Source organism: Pelobates fuscus, chromosome 6, assembly GCF_036172605.1.
Source record: "Pelobates fuscus isolate aPelFus1 chromosome 6, aPelFus1.pri, whole genome shotgun sequence".
Classification (NCBI taxonomy): Eukaryota; Metazoa; Chordata; class Amphibia; order Anura; family Pelobatidae; genus Pelobates; species Pelobates fuscus.
The window spans coordinates 168,849,771-168,872,473 of NC_086322.1; the positions used below are offsets into that span (position 1 = coordinate 168,849,771).

The following is a 22,703-nucleotide window of genomic DNA, read 5'->3' on the forward strand; positions in this document are numbered from 1 at the left end:
GATGGAGGGCTGGCTAGGCTTGTTAGAGAAAATGCCTTTGTTTTATATTAATCCAGCCTGATATAAATGAATAATCTGATGGAAATTCAAAGTTGGGAAAGACAATATCACATAATAACAGCATGATCTTATTTCCAGTTTGGTGATGTCATTAAGACTTGAGCCCTGAGCTTGCCATGGGAAGCTGATTCCATCTGAAGGAGTTCCTGTCCTGCTAAGTGGATTTTACATTTCACCAATGAAACATAACATTAGTTCTTCAGTCTTTTATTTGAATGGTAATCCTAAATCTTTTTGTCCTCTTCCTGTTCTCAAAGCAAGTTAAATATGACAGCAGAGCTTTAATCTGCTACCGTGTGTCAGCTATTTCCTAAAATCAGATCTTTTCATTTTGTTTGATCTCTCTTCATTTAAAATATACAATTTAAATAATATTTTCTTTTATACACTTACAAAATAGTCTCCCCAGGGCCGGATTAAGAGCACACTGGGCCTGGTGCTGACAATTATGATGGGCCTAATTACGGAATCTTATCGACCAAAAACACTAAAACAGTCATTCCTCCCAAGCGTCATGTATCTGATGGAGATGGTGCTGGAGGGAAACTCATAGGATGCAGCTATAAGAAAACACATACTCTATGCTAATCTATCTCTAATTTATGATTTCATCTTTCAAGTAAATCCATAACCCCTAACAGTGTCCAGTGAAGCAGGAAGTCAATGGGCGGGGTAAAAGGGTGGGCCACTGGTGCGACTCACGTGACCAGACCTGCCAAAAGGGGAGAACATGCCCAAAAAGGAGGCATGTCTGTCCAAAGAATTTGAAGGACAGCCTGGCATGAATGCATGTCGGGCTGCCCGCCAATCCTGCAGGCTGTCCAACTAAGGGTATACTATGCAGGCAGCACCCTGAGCTTGACATAAATGCATCTAATGACGCGCTCAATCCATGCTTTCCAAGGACTGTTCCCTAGCACTCGCTGGTCCACTTGGCTCCTTACCTTCTTACTAGCAGGCAGAAGTTCCTGGTATATAGTCTGAGACAGAGAAAAGGTGTATGTAGTGAGTGTAGAAGAAAGGGGACATGCCACAGTGTTAGAGAGACCAACGTCTGCATTACCTAAACTAATTTAGGTAAACTGAACATTCCTCATAGAGATGCATTGATTCAATTTATCTTTATGAGGAGATGCTGATTGGCCAGGGCTATGTTGGACTTGTGCTGGCTCTGCCCCTGATCTGCCTAGTTGACAGTCTCAGCCAATCCTATGGGAAAGTATTGTAATTTGCTCAGACCACCACTTCTGATGATGTCAGCAGACAGTCAGTTCAGAGACAGAGCCAGCAGCTGCAGACTTGAATACAAGTTATATTTTACTATACTTAGGGAGGCAAGAAGGGGCCAGGGTGGTGGTTTTAACATAATAGGGTCAGAAATACATGATTGTGTCCCTGACCCTATAGTGCTCTTTTAAGCAAGAGTATGTGAAGAGTAGTTAGGGTTGCCACCTTTCTTGGAAAAAAATACCAGCCTCATTTGTATAATCAAAAGGAGTGAATCAGAGAAAATTCTGTAAAAACACCAACAAACTACTCAGTTTGATTTTGCTGTATAGATGGATTGCTCCCATTGTCTCAGTCTCGTAAGTCACCCAATGTCTCAGTGTCCCTATGTATCACAGTGTCAGTGCCCCCATGTCACCTAGTCCCCTAGTCTCCCAGTGTCTCAGTGTCCCCATTTCTCCCAGTGTCCCAATGTCTCAGTGTGTCCATGAGAGACCAGGGGACACTGAGAGACATGGGGACACTGAGACATTTAGGGAAACTGGGAGACATGGGGACACTGAAACATTTGGGGACACTAAGACACTAGGGACACAGAGACATGGGAACAGACACTGGGAGACTAGGGGACACTGGGAGACTTGGGGACACTGGCTGGGAGACAGACACTTGGGGGCACTGGGAGACATGGGGACAGTTGTGGACATAAACATGGGGACACTGGGACATATAGGGACACTAGGCACACTGAGACACTAGGAACACAGACACTGGGAGACATGGGGACACTGAAACATTTGGGGACAATAAGACACTAGGGACACAGAGACATGGGAACACAGACACTGGGAGACTAGGGGACACTGGGAGACTTGGGGACATTGGAAGACTAGGGGACACTGGCTGGGAGACAGACACTTGGGGACACTGGTAGACATGGGGACAGTTGTGGACATAGACACGGGGACACTGGGACATATAGGGACACTGGGACACATAGGGACACTAGGCACACTGAGAGACATGGGACACAGACACTGGGAGACTTGGGGACACTGAGACCCTAGCAACACTGGATGGGGGACATGGGGACACTGGGAGAAATGGGGACATAGTGTCTCCATGTCCCAATGTCTCAGTGTCTCCCAATGTCCCTATGTCTCACAGCATCCCCATGTGTCTCAGCATCCCCATGTGTCCCAGTGTCCCTAGTGTCTCAGTGTCCCCATGTTTTCCAGTGTCCCCAAGTGTCTCAGTGTCCCCATGTTTTCCTGTGTCCCCAAGTGTCTCAGTGTTTCCAGGTCTCCCAGTGTCTGTGTCCCCTAGTGTCTGTGTTCTCATGTGTCCCCTAGTGTATGTGTCCCCATATGTCCCCTAGTGTCTCAGTGTCCCAATGTGTCTCAGTGTCCACATGTGTCCCCTAGTGTCTCAGTGTCCCCATGTGTCCCTGCTGCCTTTCCCCCCATCCCTCACTTACCTAAGCTGTAGAGCTGCTGTCTGGACTCTCTGTGCTGTGTAGCTGCTCCCCCACAGATCACTGAGTAGTAGAGAGAGGCAGGGATATGCTGTAACTTCCTATCCCTGCCTCTCTCCACACACAGTGACCCCTACTGGCCGGTGCTGGTATTGCAGAGTAATCTCCATTTATTCTGAGAAAAATACCTACCTGCCTTTGTATTGCCGGTATTACTGCAATACCGGCATGGACAGGCAACCTCAAATACCGGCTGTGCCAGTAAAATACCAGTCAGGTGGCAAACCTAAGAGTAGTGTGTAAAAAAAAAAAAAAAAAAAATATATATATATATTTTTTTTTAAATGGGCCTATTCCATGGGCCTGGGCCTGGAGCTGCAGCTCCATCAGCCCCTATGTTAATCCGGCCCTGAGTCTCCCTAACAAAACAAAATAGTTAACACTCAATTAACTTTTACAAGTTGATATTTAAAAAACATGTTATTTGTAATTAATGCACTTTCTGGTATTTGGCATAGTATCCTGTACTTTCATTTCAAAATAAAAATGTGATCAACGATATGAATTAGGACTCTTATTGTATAGATCATGGTCAAGGTAATTGATTAAGTATTACTAAAACGTAGAAGAAAATATTCTTTGGTTAAACCATTACAATATTTTGAATACACATAAATTCTTTATTTGTAGCTTGGCTGTTAATAATGGAGTTCAGTTGGTAATACAATACCTAAACGCATGGTGAACATACTGTCCCTTTCATAAAATATGTGTAGAAACTATGCACTCTTCCACTCAGCAATAATTGTAATAACAGATTTATTTGCTCATAGAATGGCAAGACTTGACCTCAAAGTAGGAGAGGTAACAAGGCACACGTTTTTTATACATTCACACATTCTCTTTAAAGGAACACTCCATTAAACACTAAACAAAAATAATAAAATGAAATAGAAAATAAAAAATATGCATCCAAGCACATCAAACATTTCACACAAATGCACTCACACATACAAATATATTCACACACATCAAACACTCACACACACATACGTTCAAGGGACATTATAGTCACCAAAACAACTTTAGCTTAATCAAGCACTTTTGTCATACAGATCATGCCCTTGCAGTCTCATCGGGGCCGGTGCAAGGATTCTTACATCTATACACACATACTGCCTAATGCATACATCAATAGACACATACTGCCCAATACATATATCCATACACACATACTGCTTAATATTTATATCCATAGACTTATACTGCCTAGTACATACATCAATGCATTTGGTGAGATTTACTTTATAATACCGCCGGTGGGATTCAATTCATGTGAACTTTAAGTAGAATTTTTTCATTTTAATATAGAATTATATTAATATATATTATAAATATACTATACGAATCTCTTTACATGGTAACACACACACTAGCACACACACTCTCGCTGACATGCACACACTGTCACTTACACTCTCACTGACGTATACACACAGTGTCACTTACGCACTGACTAGCACACACTCACTGACATACACAGTGTCACTTACACATTCTCACAAACACACATAAACACTCTCACTCACATACACAGTGTAACTAACACACACACTCTTACTCACAGTCACTAACACACAAACACTCTCACTGACATGCACAGTGTCATTTACACACACTCACTAACACACACTCTCACTCACATACAGTGTCATCTACACACTCACTCTCACTGACATACACAGTGTCACTTACACACTCACTAGCACACACACACACACACACACACACACACATTCACATTGTCATACACAGTGTCAGTTACAGTTACTAACACACACACACACTGCCACTCAAACACAAACTCACACCCCTTTATCTAAAGTCACACTTTATTTACACACACTGCAATTCAGTACACACAGACACACCAATTTACAATTATGTAAAATATTAATTTCTCCTAACTTCCAAATGGTCCTAAGTGATGTGAATGGAGGATGGGGTCCAGTCTGCAGGAAGTGTTCCTGTTTCTGCTGGTGGAGCAGTAAAACCATGCACTCTGAGCACAGGCTGCTCCTTACTTCCTGCAGAGTGTTTCCGGTGTTTACAGGCAGGGGGCAGCTGGGATACCAAGTCGTGTTCCGGCTTCCCCTGCCTGCAGCAAGCAGAGTGCTCTTCCAGGAGGTGAGGTAAGGAGCCCAGCAGATAAATGGCTGTGCTGGGGATGATTAAGGAGCTGCTCATCCAGCACAGCAGCAGCCAGGGCAGCCCACCAGGAAACCTCTTGGTGGGTGCCCCCAACAGGCCGGCGCCCTAGGTGAATGCCTTATTCGACTAATGGTAGCGCTGGCCCTGAGTCTCATTGATTATTTCGTTGCCATTTAGAACTTAAATCACTTTGTTCATGCAACCCTAGCCACAGCTCTGTGCATCTTACTTTCAAAGCCTTCGTAAATAATTCCTGTAAAGTGAGATCTAATGTTTACACATCCTTTATTGTATTGTCGGTTTAATTTGGATTTCTTATCTCCTGCTCTGTTAATAGCTTGCTATACCTTGCATGAGCTTTCTGTGTGGGATTTTAGTTCAATTTACAGAGCAGGAGATAAACTTCTAATCAAGTTAACATCTGATTGAGAATGAAACCATTTTTTTTCAAATGCAGGCTGTGTCAGTCACAGTCAGGGGAGGTGTGGCTAGCGCTGCGTTAACAGAAACCTTAACTCCTAAACACTTGGGTGTACAATGACTTGGAAAGATGTAAAACAGCACATTTTATACAATCCTGGGTATATTTTTGACCTGTGCAATACTATAATGCAAAGTAAATCAAATAACAAGTAAAATTAATAATTTATTATAAGTAAGGGCAATGGCTTCTTATTTATTTAACATGGTCTCAATAACATTTACATTTCTATGATAACTTCCCAATTTTAAAACTCTGCAAAACTGTTCTATTTATAACGTCTTCTATATCCAAACAACATGAGACCTGCTATTCAATAATAGGTGATTTTTACCATCATCAGTGTCGGCCAGAATAACCACTTTAGCAGTGGAGAATTCAGATCCTACTTTTCCACCCATGGGCATGCTTAGTGTGACATTGAATATCTCATCTTCCTCATAGAGCGAGTCATCTATGATGATTACACGGCAATTTTTTTCAGTCTCATCTTTGTCGAAACGAATTATGCTGGTCAGATCGTCTGTACGGGTAATGTAGTCAGAATAGGACAAAACTGACGATGGAACTGTTCCAGTGGCAGAACCTACATGACACATTAAAAAAATAAAAAAATAACCTATAATAACAGATTTGAGAAAATTACATAGAACATTACTATAGAAAACACATAAAATTATTAGAAGACAACAATTCAGAGATTTTACTGTGCATAGACAAATCTACCAAGGTCACAAGTGGTAGCGTAGAGAGAGAAGTGGTATCCTCAGATGGCCAATATTCAGGTGTTCATAGCAGGCTCCTCTTTAACAAGATCTGTACTCATATTACTGCCTATGCATTACTTGCAAAGTGTTTACATCATGGGAATGAAATAGCTTTATAGTTCCTACTTCCAATCTCTTTTATCAAATTTACATGCTCTTAGCTACAGCTAGTAAGACAATTTAAGAACACACTCTTTTACTGAAATAATGCACGGCAGTATAAGGTTAAGTTAAGAGAATGCTTATTGCTAGCACAACTGGATACTTTTTTAGATGAAAAACTTTACCTATCATAGAATCATCATTTCAAGGCTATATGAAACTGCCACCAACCAACAAGGTGGCCGCTAAAATCTAAGCTATCTCAAGAGTGACGTAAAACATAATGCTGGAGCATTGAGCTGCTAGTAGGAAGACAAACATAAAATAAAGTAAATAAAACAAATGTCACATTTTCTTCTTCTTAACCAGGTGGGGACCAATACTGCAAATACTACGGTTCATCTGAATAAACTCAAAGCTTGTCAGCCAGTGTCACATTAGACAAAAAACAAACAAACATGGAGACCAAATGAATGAAAATTACAGAAAATATTAAAAAACTATTAGCGTAGCTATAATTTTTTTAAATTTATTTTTACTGCACTTTTGTTTTTTTTTACCAGTCAAAATTTTGTATTTAAAGTATGAAAAAAATAGATACGACTTTCTAAAATTGCTTTAAAGCTCAGTTCCATTGAGTTACCCCAGAAATTCACTCTGGCTTTTAAAGTTGCCCTGCAAACCACAACAGAGGATTAAAATAAAATATATAATCCTGGGGAATCCGGGAAACCTTGAAAAGAAGGACAATGGCCTTTGACTTCTAAAACTCGTCTGACCTTTAACCGCTTAAGGACACATGACATGTGTGAAATGTCATGATTCCCTTTTATTCCAGAAGTTTGGTCCTTAAGGGGTTAAAGTTTAGTGATCATGCACGGGAGATAGAATGGCACTGAATACTTTAAAAGGCATATTCTAGAAAAGACATAAAGAAAGCTGCCATGTTCTCTTTTCATCTGAACGGGGATGTAGGGTGAGATCAGAGTTAGATTATGCAACAAGTAACAACTTTTTTTGTATTTTTTGTAAAGTGCTAAAATGAAAGAGTTGCGCTTGATATATTGTTAAGGCACGTTTTGTATTATCAGACGTGTTAATGCATTCTTAGATGCAGAACACAATATATAAACAAGCAGAAATGCATTTCCATGGATTCATGTAGAATAATTTCAGGAATATATCAATGTGATTTAAAAAAAAAATAATACAAATGTATTGTTTTATTAATATTATTAACAGAATAGTTCAATTACAAACTAAGAAAAAAAAACAGGCAAAATGCTTTTTCTTATAACAAGTCTAATTTCTCTATAAAATCTGCAAGAAGAGAGGTCAAACCCATTATACACCTTCATTCTCATTTGCAGAGTCATGGCGTAATAGCATGCTTAAAGATCTCACTAACAGATACACACTAATATAATTAGCTCTTCATAACTCTGCTTACATCCATGAAGAAATGAGCCTACTGTAAAGTTATTCAACCTGTGCAGCCATCGTAATGAGAGTTAGGCTGTACTTTTTTCCACTATAGGAACACTATAGTCACCTAAATTACTTTAGCTAAATAAAGCAGTTTTAGTGTATAGAGCATTCCCCTGCAATTTCACTGCTCAATTCACTGTCATTTAGGAGTTAAATCACTTTGTTTCTGTTTATGCAGCCCTAGCCACACCTCCCCTGGCTATGATTGACAGAGCCTGCATCAAAAAAAAAATGGTTTCACTTTCAAACCGATGTAATTTACCTTAAATAATTGTATCTCAATCTCTAAATTGAACTTTAAATCACATACAGGAGGCTCTTGCAGGGTCTAGCAAGCTATTAACATACCAGGGGATAAGAAAATCTTAATTAAACAGAACTTGCAATAAAGAAAGCCTAAATAGGGCTCTCTTTACAGGAAGTGTTTATGGAAGGCTGTGCAAGTCACATGCAGGGAGGTGTGACTAGGGTTCATAAACAAAGGGATTTAACTCCTAAATGGCAGAGGATTGAGCAGTGAGGCTGCAGGGGCATGTTCTATACACCAAAACTGCTTCATTAACCTAAAGTTATTCAGGTGACTATAGTGTCCCTTTAATATTTAAAGCTGGTGTAATTTATTTTCCTGTGTATGAAGAGCATTCATCAAGGATGCCCAAAAAGGTAGATCCCCAAATGCTGTAGCGCATGCCGTTAGAATGGCAAAACATCATGGAAGCTGTAGCTTTAAAACATCTGGGGATCTACCTTTTAGGTACCCCTGACGTACATGTTGAAGAACCAGTTTTCTGTCTGAAGGCTATATTCAATACAATTACCTGCTGCCAAAGAACTGAAGTGCCAAACCTATTTGTGACGGACAGTAGTTAAATCAAAACCACACTTAGAATAATTTTCTGTTTTTTCTTCTTTGTTTAATTGTTAAGGAGAAAAATCTAAAATCTTGGCTAAATTTGTTCCTATTGAGTATTGACATTAATATCCATAATATGAAAGAAAGCATCAAAGGTGAGAAGCAGGTATATAGGAATTAAATGGGGAAAATGTTAAGTGGACACGTGAGATGTACAATAAATTCAGATTTTGCTTAAACCCAAATGAGACATGGCTACAGCTTATTAACCTGTACCACGCCTGGTAACATGTAAAGTATAGACCATTTGGTTTATTGTATATTTTAAAAGAAGGAATAAGGGTATTCTAACATACACCGATTGCTTTGTATTAAAGTATAAATGAGAGATCTAATCTTTCCTGTTATTGGATTCTTTCCTGTAGACAGCTGTTATTAAAGATTATGAACAATGGAGGCACAAACGAAATGAAAGTCATTAACAATGCTCTTTTCGAAGTCCTTGGGAAAATTGCTATTGCAAAAGTCTATAATAGCAACTTATCCTAATCTCTTCTGAGAGGGCGCACACTTTACAATGCTTTTATCTTGGTCAACAGCTGCAGAATCACCAACCATGAAACTTAAACCAAAACAAGGATTGCCATTTCCCCACAACATGTGACCTATTCCCAAACGGTTCCTTCACCTGTCTAGAATGTAATTATCAAACCAGTAAAATATTTGCTCAAAAAGTAAAACAAAAGTTGAATTAATTTTTTTTTTTATTATTTACATGTTTGAAGCCAATTAATGAGGTTCTATATTGATATACAATCTGTTCTTTAAAGGGTAACTAGATGCTCCATGACCATTAAGCCTTGCTGTTATAGTGCAAGGAGTTTTTGGGTGCAGCATCTCTGGATTATATTGCATTCTTTGACAAATACCCAACCCTCATCCCTTGCTACAGCCGCGATAATACGGATGTTTAATTTAGTATAAATTCATGTAGATGTCAACGACCACCAACTTTTTACACATCATCTAGAATTGATTGGTTATTTGAAGCCAAATAAACAAGACATTCTATTCTGGCATAAAACCTTTATGGGCCAGGTTGTCATAACAGAAAGTATAAAACTTGGTCCTTAAGGGCTTATCAGGAAAAAAATTGGTGACAATCTAAAAATGATATGATAATGTCACCAGACATTCAGCAAAGACATAAAGGGACACTCTGGATACTATAAAACTTGATTGAGACAAACTTGATATCGTGTTTGGAGGTAAAGGGTGCCATCTTTGGGATTAAACTGTTCACAAATGGTGAACAGTCTCGTCACCCATCTTCCAACCAAGTCTGAGGCTTCAGTAAGGAAGCCTAGTACTGGGTGCTGGTGATAGGCTGAAAAAGTCTGCTGAAGCTCTAAGCCTTTCATAGTGTCCCATTTCAGAAAATATGTGAGAGAGGTACATACCTGTCTCACTTATATATGACCATCCAAATGACATTTTACAAGATGCAAGGAAAGGAATGGGACTCACCTGGGGGCACTACCCAGTTTTAATTAAGGTCAAAAAGAACTTCACATTTTTTATAAATACATATATACATATATATATATATATATATATATATATATATATATATATATATATATATATATATTTGTGGTAGAGAAATATGATTAGATCTTTCAAAGTTTAATGCCTTATGCTAGTTATTTTCTCACAGTTATTTGCCAAAGCCTGTTCTTACACGAAGAAAATAATCATGCTGGCTGAGCTTTTACACAAGTTATAATAGTAAATATTGTGGCATCTGACTTCTGAGAATAACTCATGTTATCAGCACAGTGCTGCTTAGTAAGTCAGGCTTCAAATGTTCTAATTCAGAAATGTGAAATGTAAGCAGCAAAGGCTTGGCTTTAATTTCAAAGTAAAACTAGCATAATGATATGCAGGTGCAACTAACATCCTATATCACCCTCAATCACCAGTATGATTTAAAGTGCCACTGTTAGCAAGTGTGTTGATAACTCATGTCAGATTTTGCAGAATGCTAGAGTTGGTTGAACCTATTTGTGTTTCAAATACAATACATAATGAAATCAGTAAATGTGATATTAAAAATAACAATGGCATGCTTTGTAGGCTTACCTTGATGTGTTGAGCAAACAACCATAAGTTCTTCACTGAGGTCCCCTGATCTTTTAATTGGGACTAATAACTCACCAATGTCTTCCTCAATTTTATATTCTGCGTGTGGTATGTATACAGTGGATTCTGTGTAAGACATACACAAAAAAAAATTCAATATTTATACACAACTCTTAAAGTATGTTGTTTCAGCAGAAACGTTGCGATATTTTATATAGAAACACAGGCTTTGATGATGGATAAGAACCGAAAGCCCCACAAGCCAGCCAAAATGAAATCTGAAGGGCAAAATCTATTTATTTTTTGGATATCCTAGTGCATTTCACAGGCATTTTTTTTTTTTTTACAAATCCTCACAATCTTTGTCTCCACCAGCTCCACTTGGAGCCTATTTGATGGATCAACCACACTTTGCTTTTTTCTGGTGTAAATTGAAATGAGCAGTCTAGGCACCATAGATGCATTATGTCATTTGCTCAAAATGTTTTCAAGTAGTATAATTAAAACCAGGGACCCCCAGAGGAACCCACAGCCTGATCTCCGATGTTCCATTGCTGCTGCTACCATTGCACATTGCCCCTCAACCTCTTACCCTCCAATGTGAAATTACTAGCCCTTGTTCTAGTGTTGCTTTTTCTTTAAAATACTTTTATCTTTAGTTTTATTCTGCCTTCATGCATGAGGCTGAGATAAAGAGGTAATATATATGATGTGAATGCATGCAGAATTCATATTTTATTAAATCATTATTGTTGTTTAATGTCTCGTTCCCTTTCAAAAATGTTCTAATAATGACAAATACATACCATCACCAGGGTCAACAATATCAACAGTGGCTTCTCTAGGGTACTCTAGTGCAGCCATGACCGGCTCAGATAAGAGTATTTGAAAAGTTTCAGATTTTTCGTATTCATTGTCTGCGATAATTCTCACTTTCCATGAAGCTGTTGTCTGCCCAGGATTGAACTGAACCTGTTTCTGTGCTTTCCCTTTAAAATCTTTTTCTTTGAGAGCCGTGCCATCTTTTGTGGTAATACCTTAAAATAAAGAAAAAAAAAATGAAAAAAAATGTAATAATAAAAGGGGAAACCACAGCAAAGTAAATATAAATTATATAAACAAACAACAAATATGATTTGGTGACACTATAGTGCCCCCCTGCCTCTGTGCCTACCCCTGCCATGAAAGGGTTAAAAACCCCATCTTTCACTTTCCTCCTCCTTTTTAAGATGTTGGATGTCCTGACGCAAAGTGCGAGGATATCCAGCATCATTTCACAGAGTTAAACTCTGTGTGAATCATTGCATAGTAAAGGGGACAGGGACACTGTCCTCAGACCACTTTGATGAGATGAAGTGGTCTGGGTGCCTAGAGTGTCCTTTTAAATTAACTATGCAACTAGTGTATGGAGTAGGGTGGTTCTTTTTTTTTGGAGAGCATCATATGCAGAACTAAGTAACTCATTTACAAAAAAAAAATGAAACATTAAGTTGGTTTCATTTGTCTGTTTTATAGATATATTATGATAATTTCCAAGAGGGAAATCAGGTCAATGTACCATCCCAAAAACTAGTAAGGTGTTGTATTTTTCTCAATATATACTTTATTAGGGAAACCTAGCTAATATCTTAATTCCACTAATACTTATTCAACAATGTGCTGGAATCATTCATTAGGGGATTTAAACCCCTGCTAAAGAATATTCACCTATATATTTATATTGAAGCCCCATATTTCCCATCATTCCAATGCTGACATATTGCATTTAAAGCTGTGGACCGTGTAGAAGTAAACTGAATTCACTGTCATTTTGATGGAACTGACTCGAAATGATGCATGCTATGTGATCAATATCCTGCTCAAAGTATCCACTTTGAAAATATGCACCTAATAAAGTGGGTAAAAGTAAGCTGCTACAAAGATCTCAAACTCATTACTGGATGTTATCAGGAAATCTACACATTATTGTGGATTTCCTTTTAGTATTGAATTGCAGTTTACTGTTAGGAAAACTTAAACTGATTATCTGAACTTACGGGACCTTGACACTGGAGACTATAAAACACTTTACCACTCTTGTAAGAGGATAAAAAAGACTTGTCAAGTTTTGTTCTTTTACCTGCTAATGGAAAAATATGATACTCTAATGAACTTGTAATTCTCTGAAGTGCGGAAGCAGATCAGTGTTAGGTCTAACTGTGGTTATAAATGTGTATTAGAAAGATTAAAAAAAAAAAAAAAAAAAGAAGCTATTAAAGACATAAACAAATATATTTTATTCAATGCCATTAATACAAATGTCAATGTTTTAGAAACTGTAGTATAGGGAATATTGAACCTTAAAGGGGAACTGGGGAATTTATACAATTGAATAAAACATTGACAATCCAGTGAATACAAGACAAAGGCAGGGTAAGACTTGCAAATTACCGCACAGTTACATGTTTATTAAATGTTGAGCTAAGTATGCATAATATTAAAAATCCTGGGAAGGGAACACAAAACTTTTTTTTAGATATTCTGCAGTCACCTTAAAAATAGAATCTTGCAGTCTTATATAAAAAATAAATTGTCCATGCTTCTCCCACAACAAGTCTACAGATGGTATTTTCATACCCCACAATTCACATAGATGATGATCTCCAATAATTAACACATAGAATGCACTGAGATTGCCTAATTTTGTGAAATAAAACAGCTCTGTCACTGTCTGTCATAAATTGCAAATATCTCCGATCGGGACATCGCCGCCAGGAGTCCAGTGGCCATGGGGGCAGGAGAAGGTAAAATTTACTCACCTGAATCTGGCCATTACAGATGCCGCCATCCTCTTTCTGCTGGCCCTCTTTCAAAGTCAGCGATGTACTCTTGCGCCATGCATGAGAGTACAGCATTGAGGTCTTTGAAGGATCCCACAAGACCACAGGTCCTCCATAGAAATAACTATTTCTCCCTACAAGCATCATTAGAGATTTCTGGGGTAAATTACAAGCTTGAAAAAAGGTAACTGCCCCGTTTTCAAGCAGAGAAAAATACTGAGACAATGTAGTCCCTACAAATCCCAGCACAGTCAATCTAAGTATTTCACAAAAATTCCATGTTTATGAAATACTTGGTTTTCATATGGGGTTGACCAAGTCGCTTTGAGGGGTAAAAGATTAAGTGCACTTTGTTCTTCTTTGTGAAGTGTTGCTTCAGAGAAAGAAGAGCACCTCTATTTCCTCTCTCTCTTTCTCTGGTCCATGCCACCATCTGCTGTCAAGGTGATGCATAATGGGGGTACATGCTGGCCGGCTTCCTGAAGAAAGAAAATGGATTCACTTATTCCCCTCTCCTCTCCATCCTTATTTCTTCATTCTCCAGTGGGGATCCAAGTATTTTGATTGAACTGTGTATCACACGGTGTGTGTTTGACTTATGTCATTAGCATAATTATGTAAATATGTGTCAATATATTTCAAATATGCAAAGCAAAACAACGCAATGTGGAACACGTATATAACTCTTCAATAACATGCTGTAATTAATGTAGTTATTTTATTAAAATAATGCTGACTTGACTGAATAACTTGTAGAAATCAGTTCTCATATTTACTTACTGATAAATGAAGTCTCTCCAAGGTACCCTCTACGTCTAAGAGTCACTTCCAGGAACTTTGAGTCTTCATCAACAGTGTAATGATGCCTTTCTAGAGAAATCCAAGCCCAGTTGAGGCGGAATGGTTGATTCCTTAATTTATTGCCACCTGAAATAAAAACAGATATAGAAATACAGTATGTTCATAGCACTGGTAAATACACACACACATATATATATATATATATATATATATATCGGTTTAGAACTTTACATATTAAAACGTAAACATAATATGGAGATTATTCTCAAGCTTTGAATTGTGGAGATCTGACAAACGAGTTGCATATTTTCTGCAAAAATAGCTGAACTGGAAAAATCCTTTGTCAATTCTCCATCGTGCCAGATTTGAACAATAATCCCTACCAACTTCACAGAGACTCTATTTCAATCTCAAAGCTTCTACACAAAATACCAAGATAGTGGCTGATTGTTTCTGTATTTTTTAAGGGGTTCAGGGATGCCCAAAAGGTAGATTCCAGGATGTTTTAAAACTACAGCTTCCATGATGCTTTATCATTTGAAAGGTATTCTAAAGGAATGCTAAGCAGCATGGGAGTTGTAGTTTTGCAACATCTGGGGCTCTACCTTTTGGACACCCTTGCTTTAGATAGAATCAAGAGAATATATACAATGCATATATTCATTCAGATAAGAGGAATGCAGCATGTCTAATTGGGACAACTCACCTCTAAGCACGACTATATATCTAGAGACTGTCTGAGATAGCTCATGGTGTCAGAATAAGCAATAAATAATCAACTATGGAGATAGATGCATTTCACACAGTGTCGTTTGCAATTTAATTGCAGCACCATTTGTTACTGTGCAAAGACTGCACTGTCTTTAACAAGCTATCTTCATTATCTACATCAATAGAAAAGTGCTAAATTATAAGGTAGTTAATTATACTGTTCCTAATCCATTAAACAATACTTTTTCCCTGATACCAAACTGTGTCACTAAAGCAAAAGAATCCATATAAAACTACCCCTTTCTCTGAGAATTCAATGTGAGATTTGAATTTAAGGTCAAAATTGTTTAAATAAGTCAGTTAGGCTTTCAGTTTGGCTACTTTGGCCTTACATTTGTAATTACCGTAAGTTTGAATTCACTTTTAATTCTCACCCTATCTGAATTAGTGATCTAGTTTAGATTTCTCAAATTGTATTGTTTGTACTTCACTGAGCAACTCTGTTCTCCAGTCATCACAACTTGGTGTTTAGTTAATAGACTATTCAAGCTCATTTTTATTTAGACAGTTTGCTCTCACTCCGTTTAATTGTTAACAAAACAATTAAGGCAAGCATTAGGAATAAAAACATGAATTATTATGATGGCTTAAGTATATATATTTCCCATGAAAGACACACTTTTCTTCTCTTACAGTATATTTTACAAACCTGTGCTCTGTGTGTCACTATGCATTCTAACAACGTTTCCTAGACCACCCATGTTTGAGGTTAGAGGATGATGAGTTATGCATTGAGAGAAGTATTGTGTTATATTAATGACATTTCAGAAGTGTCCTATATACATTGCATTAGTTGTCACAGCCCGATGTACCTTTTTACCTATGTTGTTTTACAATGTTTACCCTGAAGGATAGAATCTATGGAGTGGCAAGCACAGTCTTGCCAAATCAGCCCCAGTATTAGAGGAGATTGCTAACGTTGATTGCAAGAATAATGGAAAACGCTCCAGAAAACTGTTACAGTTAATGAGGGTGCAAAGAAGCTGTCATTTATCTCTGTATTTCTGTTCTCAGTGCTATTATACCACAGAATAGGAATGTGACTGTGTTTTTTAATAGGTCTTTAAACAATATATATTTCTTCTTTAAAGCACTTCAAACATATTTTTAATATAATTTGATACAATTTCCTTTAAAATGCTTTATAACATGTTTTTGAGCTCAGCAAAAATAACAGTCCTTAAGCACTTGGCCACCTATTGCATTATTTAAAACTACCTCTAACCACTGCCCCCAACCCCAAAACTGAAATAAAATGTAATCCTTACCTTGAATGATTTATATCAAGAGGGATCATAACATATTGTTACAAATTACATCATTAATCATCCCAAAATGATCTTCGGGGGTCAACTACAATGCAAGCACTCACTAAATGACCCTAGTTATAAAATATTGTTTCTCTCCCCCACACACACTTCTCAGTATCTGAAACCAGGGCAAGAATGGTGGCTTCCACTATCTTATAAAAGCAGTTTATTCAATTCAGTGATTCCACTGGCATCTACTCTCCTGCTTCAGATTTGGGACTATTTATTTGTCATTTGATCAATTTATATTCATTATAGCTTTATTTGCACTGATGTATAACAAAGAGAAGAAAAAGGAAATTATAGACAGTGGTGTATCCTGGTTTTGTGCTGCCCTAGGCAGAACAAAACTCAGGCGCCCCCCCCGCGCGCCACCCCCACCCAACCTTTACCCCGCCCCGCATTCTAAATACACACACACACATTCACTGACAGATACACATACACTAGCTAACAGAAACACACACTCAGTAACAGACAAACTCACACTCAGTAACAGACAAACTCACACTCAGTAACAGACAAACTCACACTCAGTAACAGACACTCAGTAACAGACACTCACTAACAGACACTCACTAACAGACACTCACTAACAGACACTCACTAACAGACACTCACTAACAGACACTCACTAACAGACACTCACTCACAGACACACACACTCACAGGCAAACACACACACGGTCAGACAGACACACACACACACACACTCACAGGCAAACACACTAACAGACACACACACTCACTAACAGACACACACACACACTCACTAACAGACACACACACTCACACTCACTAACAGACACACACACTCACACTCACTAACAGACACACACACTCACACTCACTAACAGACACTCACACACTCACACTCACTAACAGACACTCACATTAACACTTTTTTTGTTTTTTTTTTACTTTAACCCCCCAGCCTCCTTACCTTTGGGAATGCTGGGGGGGGGGGGGGCTTCTTTTTTCCCTGGTGGTCCAGTGGCTTTTTTTTTTACTTTAACCCCCCAGCCTCCTTACCTTTGGGAATGCTGGGGGGGGGGGGGGCTTCTTTTTTCCCTGGTGGTCCAGTGGCTTTTTTTTTTTTTACTTTAACCCCCCCCCCCAGCCTCCTTACCTTTGGGAATGCTGGGGGGGGCTTCTTTTTTCCCTGGTGGTCCAGTGGCTTTTTTTTTTTTAACTTTAACCCCCCCCCAGCCTCCTTACCTTTGGGAATGCTGGGGGGGGGCTTCTTTTTTCCCTGGTGGTCCAGTGGCTTTTTTTTTAACATTAACCCCCCCCAGCCTCCTTACCTTTGGGAATGCTGGGGGGGGGGGCTTCTTTTTTCCCTGGTGGTCCAGTGGCTTTTTTTTTTTACTTTAACCCCCCCAGCCTACTTACCTTTGGGAATTCTGGGGGGGGGGGGGGCTTCTTTTTTCCCTGGTGGTCCAGTGGCTTTTTTTTTTTTAACTTTAACCCCCCCCAGCCTCCTTACCTTTGGGAATGCTGGGGGGGGCTTCTTTTTTCCCTGGTGGTCCAGTGGCTTTTTTTTTTTAACATTAACCCCCCCCCCCAGCCTCCTTACCTTTGGGAATGCTGGGGGGGGGGGCTTCTTTTTTCCCTGGTGGTCCAGTGGCTGCTGGGCGGTCGGGCGGCGCTGCTAGGCGGGCGGCGAGGGAGCACTTCCTTTGAGCTGTCTGCTCAGCTCCCACGCGCGCCGCACAGTGAGGCTGGGAGGCGGAGCCGGAATATGACGTCATATTCCGGCTCCCAGCCTCACTGTGCGGCGCGCGAGGGAGCTGAGCAGACAGCTCAAAGGAAGTGCTCCCTCGCCGCCCGCCCAGCAGCGCCGCCCGCCCGCCAAGCAGCAGCCCAGCATGTCTGTTAGCCGCAAGGCTAACAAGACATTTGCCTTGGGCATTTGGGGGGCGGCTTTTTTTGCCGCCCCCTGGAAAATGCCGCCCAAGGCAAATGCCTTGTTTGCCTCGCGGCTAATACGCCCCTGATTATAGACTATACATTATCCAGACTAAGCTAAAGTGCTTTATGTGTGAAGCATGTGTCCTCTATTTTTATTTTACAAAAAGTGCAGTTTGCAATAGAAATTGGCCCTTTTAAAAATTAACCTTGTTACACCACTGGCAGTCAATCAGACAACTGGACCTGTTACTTTTACGTGTTTTTTTTTTTCCGGGGTCGAGTGCCCCTTTAAGGGCTTTGTTTATATTTATTTTTTATTTTTTTAGGTTTCCTAAAGGTTATGATCCCTTTTCACAAAAATCATTCAAGGTAAGGGTTCAATTTTATTTCTGTTTTTGGGTTGGGGGAAGTAGTCAGAGGTATTTTTAAATAATGCAATATGTGGCCAAGTGCTTAAAGGGACACTCCAGGCACCCAGACCACTTCTGCTCATTGGAGTGCTCTGGGTGCCAACTCCCACTACCCTTAACCCTGCAAGTGTAATTATTGCAGTTTTTTTTATTACATAACACAACCATCGTTCTTGCAATCGAAACTGTGAGAAAAAATGTTTGAGAATTCACATGGGAATGAATAGTCTTTACAATGTCAAGCAGAAACTTATACATTCTGCTTGGAACACCAAGTTCCCAATGCAACTTCAGAACCAATTATATTTATGCCTAATTATTTCTAGTTAGTCAACCCTGGGTGGCCTGTGGTGAAATAATCTTCTTAAAGTTTGAAAAAAAAAAATCTTTACATCAGCTTGACAGGGGTATGGAATCAATTTGAAATGCTAATGAACTCCAAGCCAATTGTCTTTCACTAATTAAAATGACAGGAAGATAAGACTTACTAAATACTATACTATACTAAAAAAAAATAATAATAATAATTCTGCATATGATGTCGCTGTCCTGTGATAAGCCATGCACAGCAAGCAAAATGTTTATGCTAATGTTTTACTGGACATGATGTGTTTTACACTAAGAGTGTCCTAAATGTATGATAAAAACTCCAACTGTTGTACAATTTAAGTTATGTTCTTACATAACATTCTTGAAAAGAAAGTAGTCCAAAACATACCTTCTGCTCCACTGGGGCTACTGTGATCCCCAATCTGCTGCAATACTCATCCCAGTAAGCACTTTCTTAGTGGTTGCTGGGGTGAACGAATGAGGAACTACCCCTTCTAGGATAGTGATAGTTCTGCTTTAAATTAACACTTCAAGCACCATAACCACTACAGACACTTATCTGGGTACCTGAACACATATACATAAGCCAGATGTTTCCACGGAATAAAGCATTACTTAACCAGAGCTGTACTCATTGGCCAAGAGTATTCAGCTATTGCTCTAAGCCATGAAACAGAAACAGAAGCCGTGACAACTAATGCCTGGCAAGGCATACATTACGTTATCAAATCATTCACACACAGTTTGATTACATAGAATGGGATGGCACCAAGCACACCTAGCACCATAACTACTTAAGTAGACTTCAATGGCTTTGGTGCTTGGAGTGTTCCTTTAACGATGGGTATTGAGTCCCCCTGAGAGACCCCATACTTTTAATTTTCAGTTGAAATCATCAATCAAATCGTATTTTCATATGTAATATTTATAATGCCAAGAAACATTTGGTCAACTATTGAAAATCTCAATAATGCAAAGAAATAGTTGGTCAACGTGTGATAATTCCGTGTTACATTGTCATTATAATATTACCGTACTTTAAAACTTGTCCTCTGTGCATCACTGCTTTCTTTTCAAGCATCGAGTAAACAACGTATTTCCAGACACAAACTAAAACATCCGTACTATAGATTTATTTCCAGAACACAAAGTACTTAGGCATTCCTTTAAAAAAAAAAAAAAAAAACTTTTTTCAAGGCAATGTGCCTTCTGACATAAAACTGACAACAATAGACTAAAAAGTGGAAATATCTTAACCCCTTAAGGACGCATGACGGAAATTTTCCGTCATGCTGGTCCTACCCTTAAGGACGCATGACGGAATATTTCCGTCATGCATATTTTTTCCAGCAGGGTCTATTACCTTGCTGGTAACTATGAGCCCCAGGTATCATTTGATTCCTGGGGCTCCCCTCTCTCACCTTGGGCCAGAATTAGTGTCCCCAGACTGACTGATGCTCTGTTTGCAGAGCTCAAAGTGAGCGCTGCAAACAAGCATTTAAATGGGGATTTAAATCCCCACTATTACAATTTGGTGTGATCAGGGTTAAATCCCTGCTAACACAAGGGAGTTCCAGGTATCATTGGAAACCTGGGGCTCCCCTCTATCAGCTGGGGACATTTTTAGTGACCCCAGCCTTTTTGATGAGTTACATGCAGTGCTGGAAGTCAGCGCGGCATGTATCTGCTTAAATAGGCATTTAAATGCCTATATCTAGATTGTGGTGTAAGCAGGGTTAAATCCCTGCTCACACCAGGAAACCCAGGTATCATTAGAAACCTGGGTCTCCCCTCTGTCAGTTGGGGTCATTTTTAATGTCCACAGACTGACAGCTGAGCTGCATGCAGAGCTCAAAGTGAGATCGGCATGCAGCTGTTTAAATGGGGATTTAAATCCCCATAGAGCACAATGCAGTGTGAGCAGGGTTAAATCCCTGCTCACACTAGGAAACCCAGGTATCATTAGAAACCTGGGTGTCCCCTCTGTCAGCTGGGGCCATTTTTAGTGGCCCCAGGTTTTTTGATGAGCTGCATGCAGAGCTCAAAGTGAGGTCAGCAAGCAGCTATTTTAATGGGGATTTAAATCCCCATAGACAGCAATGTAGTGTGAGCAGGGTTAAATCCCTGCTCACACTAGGAAACCCAGGTATCATTAGAAACCTAGGGGTCCCCTCTGTCAGTTGGGGCCATTTTTAGTGGCCCCAGGTTTTTTGATGAGCTGCATGCAGAGCTCAAAGTGAGATCGGCATGCAGCTGTTTAAATGGGGATTTAAATCCCCATAGAGCACAATGCAGTGTGAGCAGGGTTAAATCCCTGCTCACACTAGGAAACCCAGGTATCATTAGAAACCTGGGGGGCCCCTCTGTCAGTTGGGGCCATTTTTAGTGGCCCCAGACTTTTTGATGAGCTGCATGCAGTGCTGAAAGTTAGCACTGCATGTAGCCATTTAAATCCACAAAGAACACTGCAGCTGAGCGATCAAGCTCAGCTACAGTCATTCTCTCAAGTGATCTGGTGCTTGGGAGACCCCCAGGGTCTGAACAAACCCTGGAGGATCACCCTCTATGCCCAAATGCCATTCTGATCAGTGCTGGGCATTTTTAGTTGCCCAGCACAGATCGCATTGCATTGGGAATAATGTCTTCAATGTAAGAGATGGGAGACTGCAATACTGAAAATAGCCAGTAGATGGCAGCAACATACCACTGTGTTTTAGTTTAAAATCCCTTTACTAATATCAGCACTGATATTAGTAGAGGGAAACCTTTGGGATTAAGATTAAATTAAGGATTACAATTAAGGATTATTATTCGGTTTAGCATAAGTACTAGATTTATTATCAGGTTTATTACTGGGTTTATTATTAAGTTTATGTTTGAGATTAGGTTTATAATTAATTGTAGTATTGGGATTATGTTTCAGATTAGGATTCAGATTATGGTTCAGATTAGGATTAGGGTCAGCACGGGCATCCCTTGCTGAATATAGCAAGGGAATTCCTCGGCTGACACCAGCAGGGGGAATCATTTTAACACTATTGCTAAAGGTAGGATTGAGATTTGGATTAAGGTTATAATTAGGGTTACACATGGGATTACGTTATGGGTTAGGATTGTGGTAATGGTTTATTATTAGATTGAGGGTTAGATTTAGGATTAGGATTTGGTTTAGAATTAGGGCTTGGTTTGGGATTAGAGATTTAGATTAATATTAAGATCGCTACTTTCCAAAGATATGGGGTATGCATATGGGGTATATTTGTACTGAGAAGATGTTGCTGAGTACAGCTAAGATAATTTTATGACAGTAGGAAACAGGATATTTAAAAAATAATCATCAGAAATACTATGTGTATGTAAAAATGTTAAAATAAAAATGAATACCACAAACTTTGAAACAAAATGGTAACAAAATGTCGCTTCAATAAAGCTTATAATATTTTATATGAGGATCCCCATGTTGTCCACTTTTGTAAATGGTATGCATTGGTGGCGTTATTTAAATATATGAGCGACTAAAATGCCCCAAAATGAAACAATGACCAT

The 22,703-nt window shown here is 39.2% G+C and overlaps 1 protein-coding gene across 1 annotated transcript in view; it reads right to left on the reverse strand.

The window, feature by feature from the left end:
- FREM3 (FRAS1 related extracellular matrix 3) overlaps positions 1 to 22,703 on the reverse strand; it is an 82,044-nt gene that overhangs the window by 37,973 nt on the left and 21,368 nt on the right. Inside the window, exons 3-6 of the mRNA XM_063458469.1 lie at positions 14,405 to 14,551; positions 11,612 to 11,842; positions 10,806 to 10,931; positions 5,788 to 6,039 (exon numbers count right to left, since the gene is read on the reverse strand). Of these exons, the coding sequence (XP_063314539.1) occupies positions 5,788 to 6,039; positions 10,806 to 10,931; positions 11,612 to 11,842; positions 14,405 to 14,551 (756 nt within the window). The remainder of the gene's footprint in view (positions 1 to 5,787; positions 6,040 to 10,805; positions 10,932 to 11,611; positions 11,843 to 14,404; positions 14,552 to 22,703) is intronic.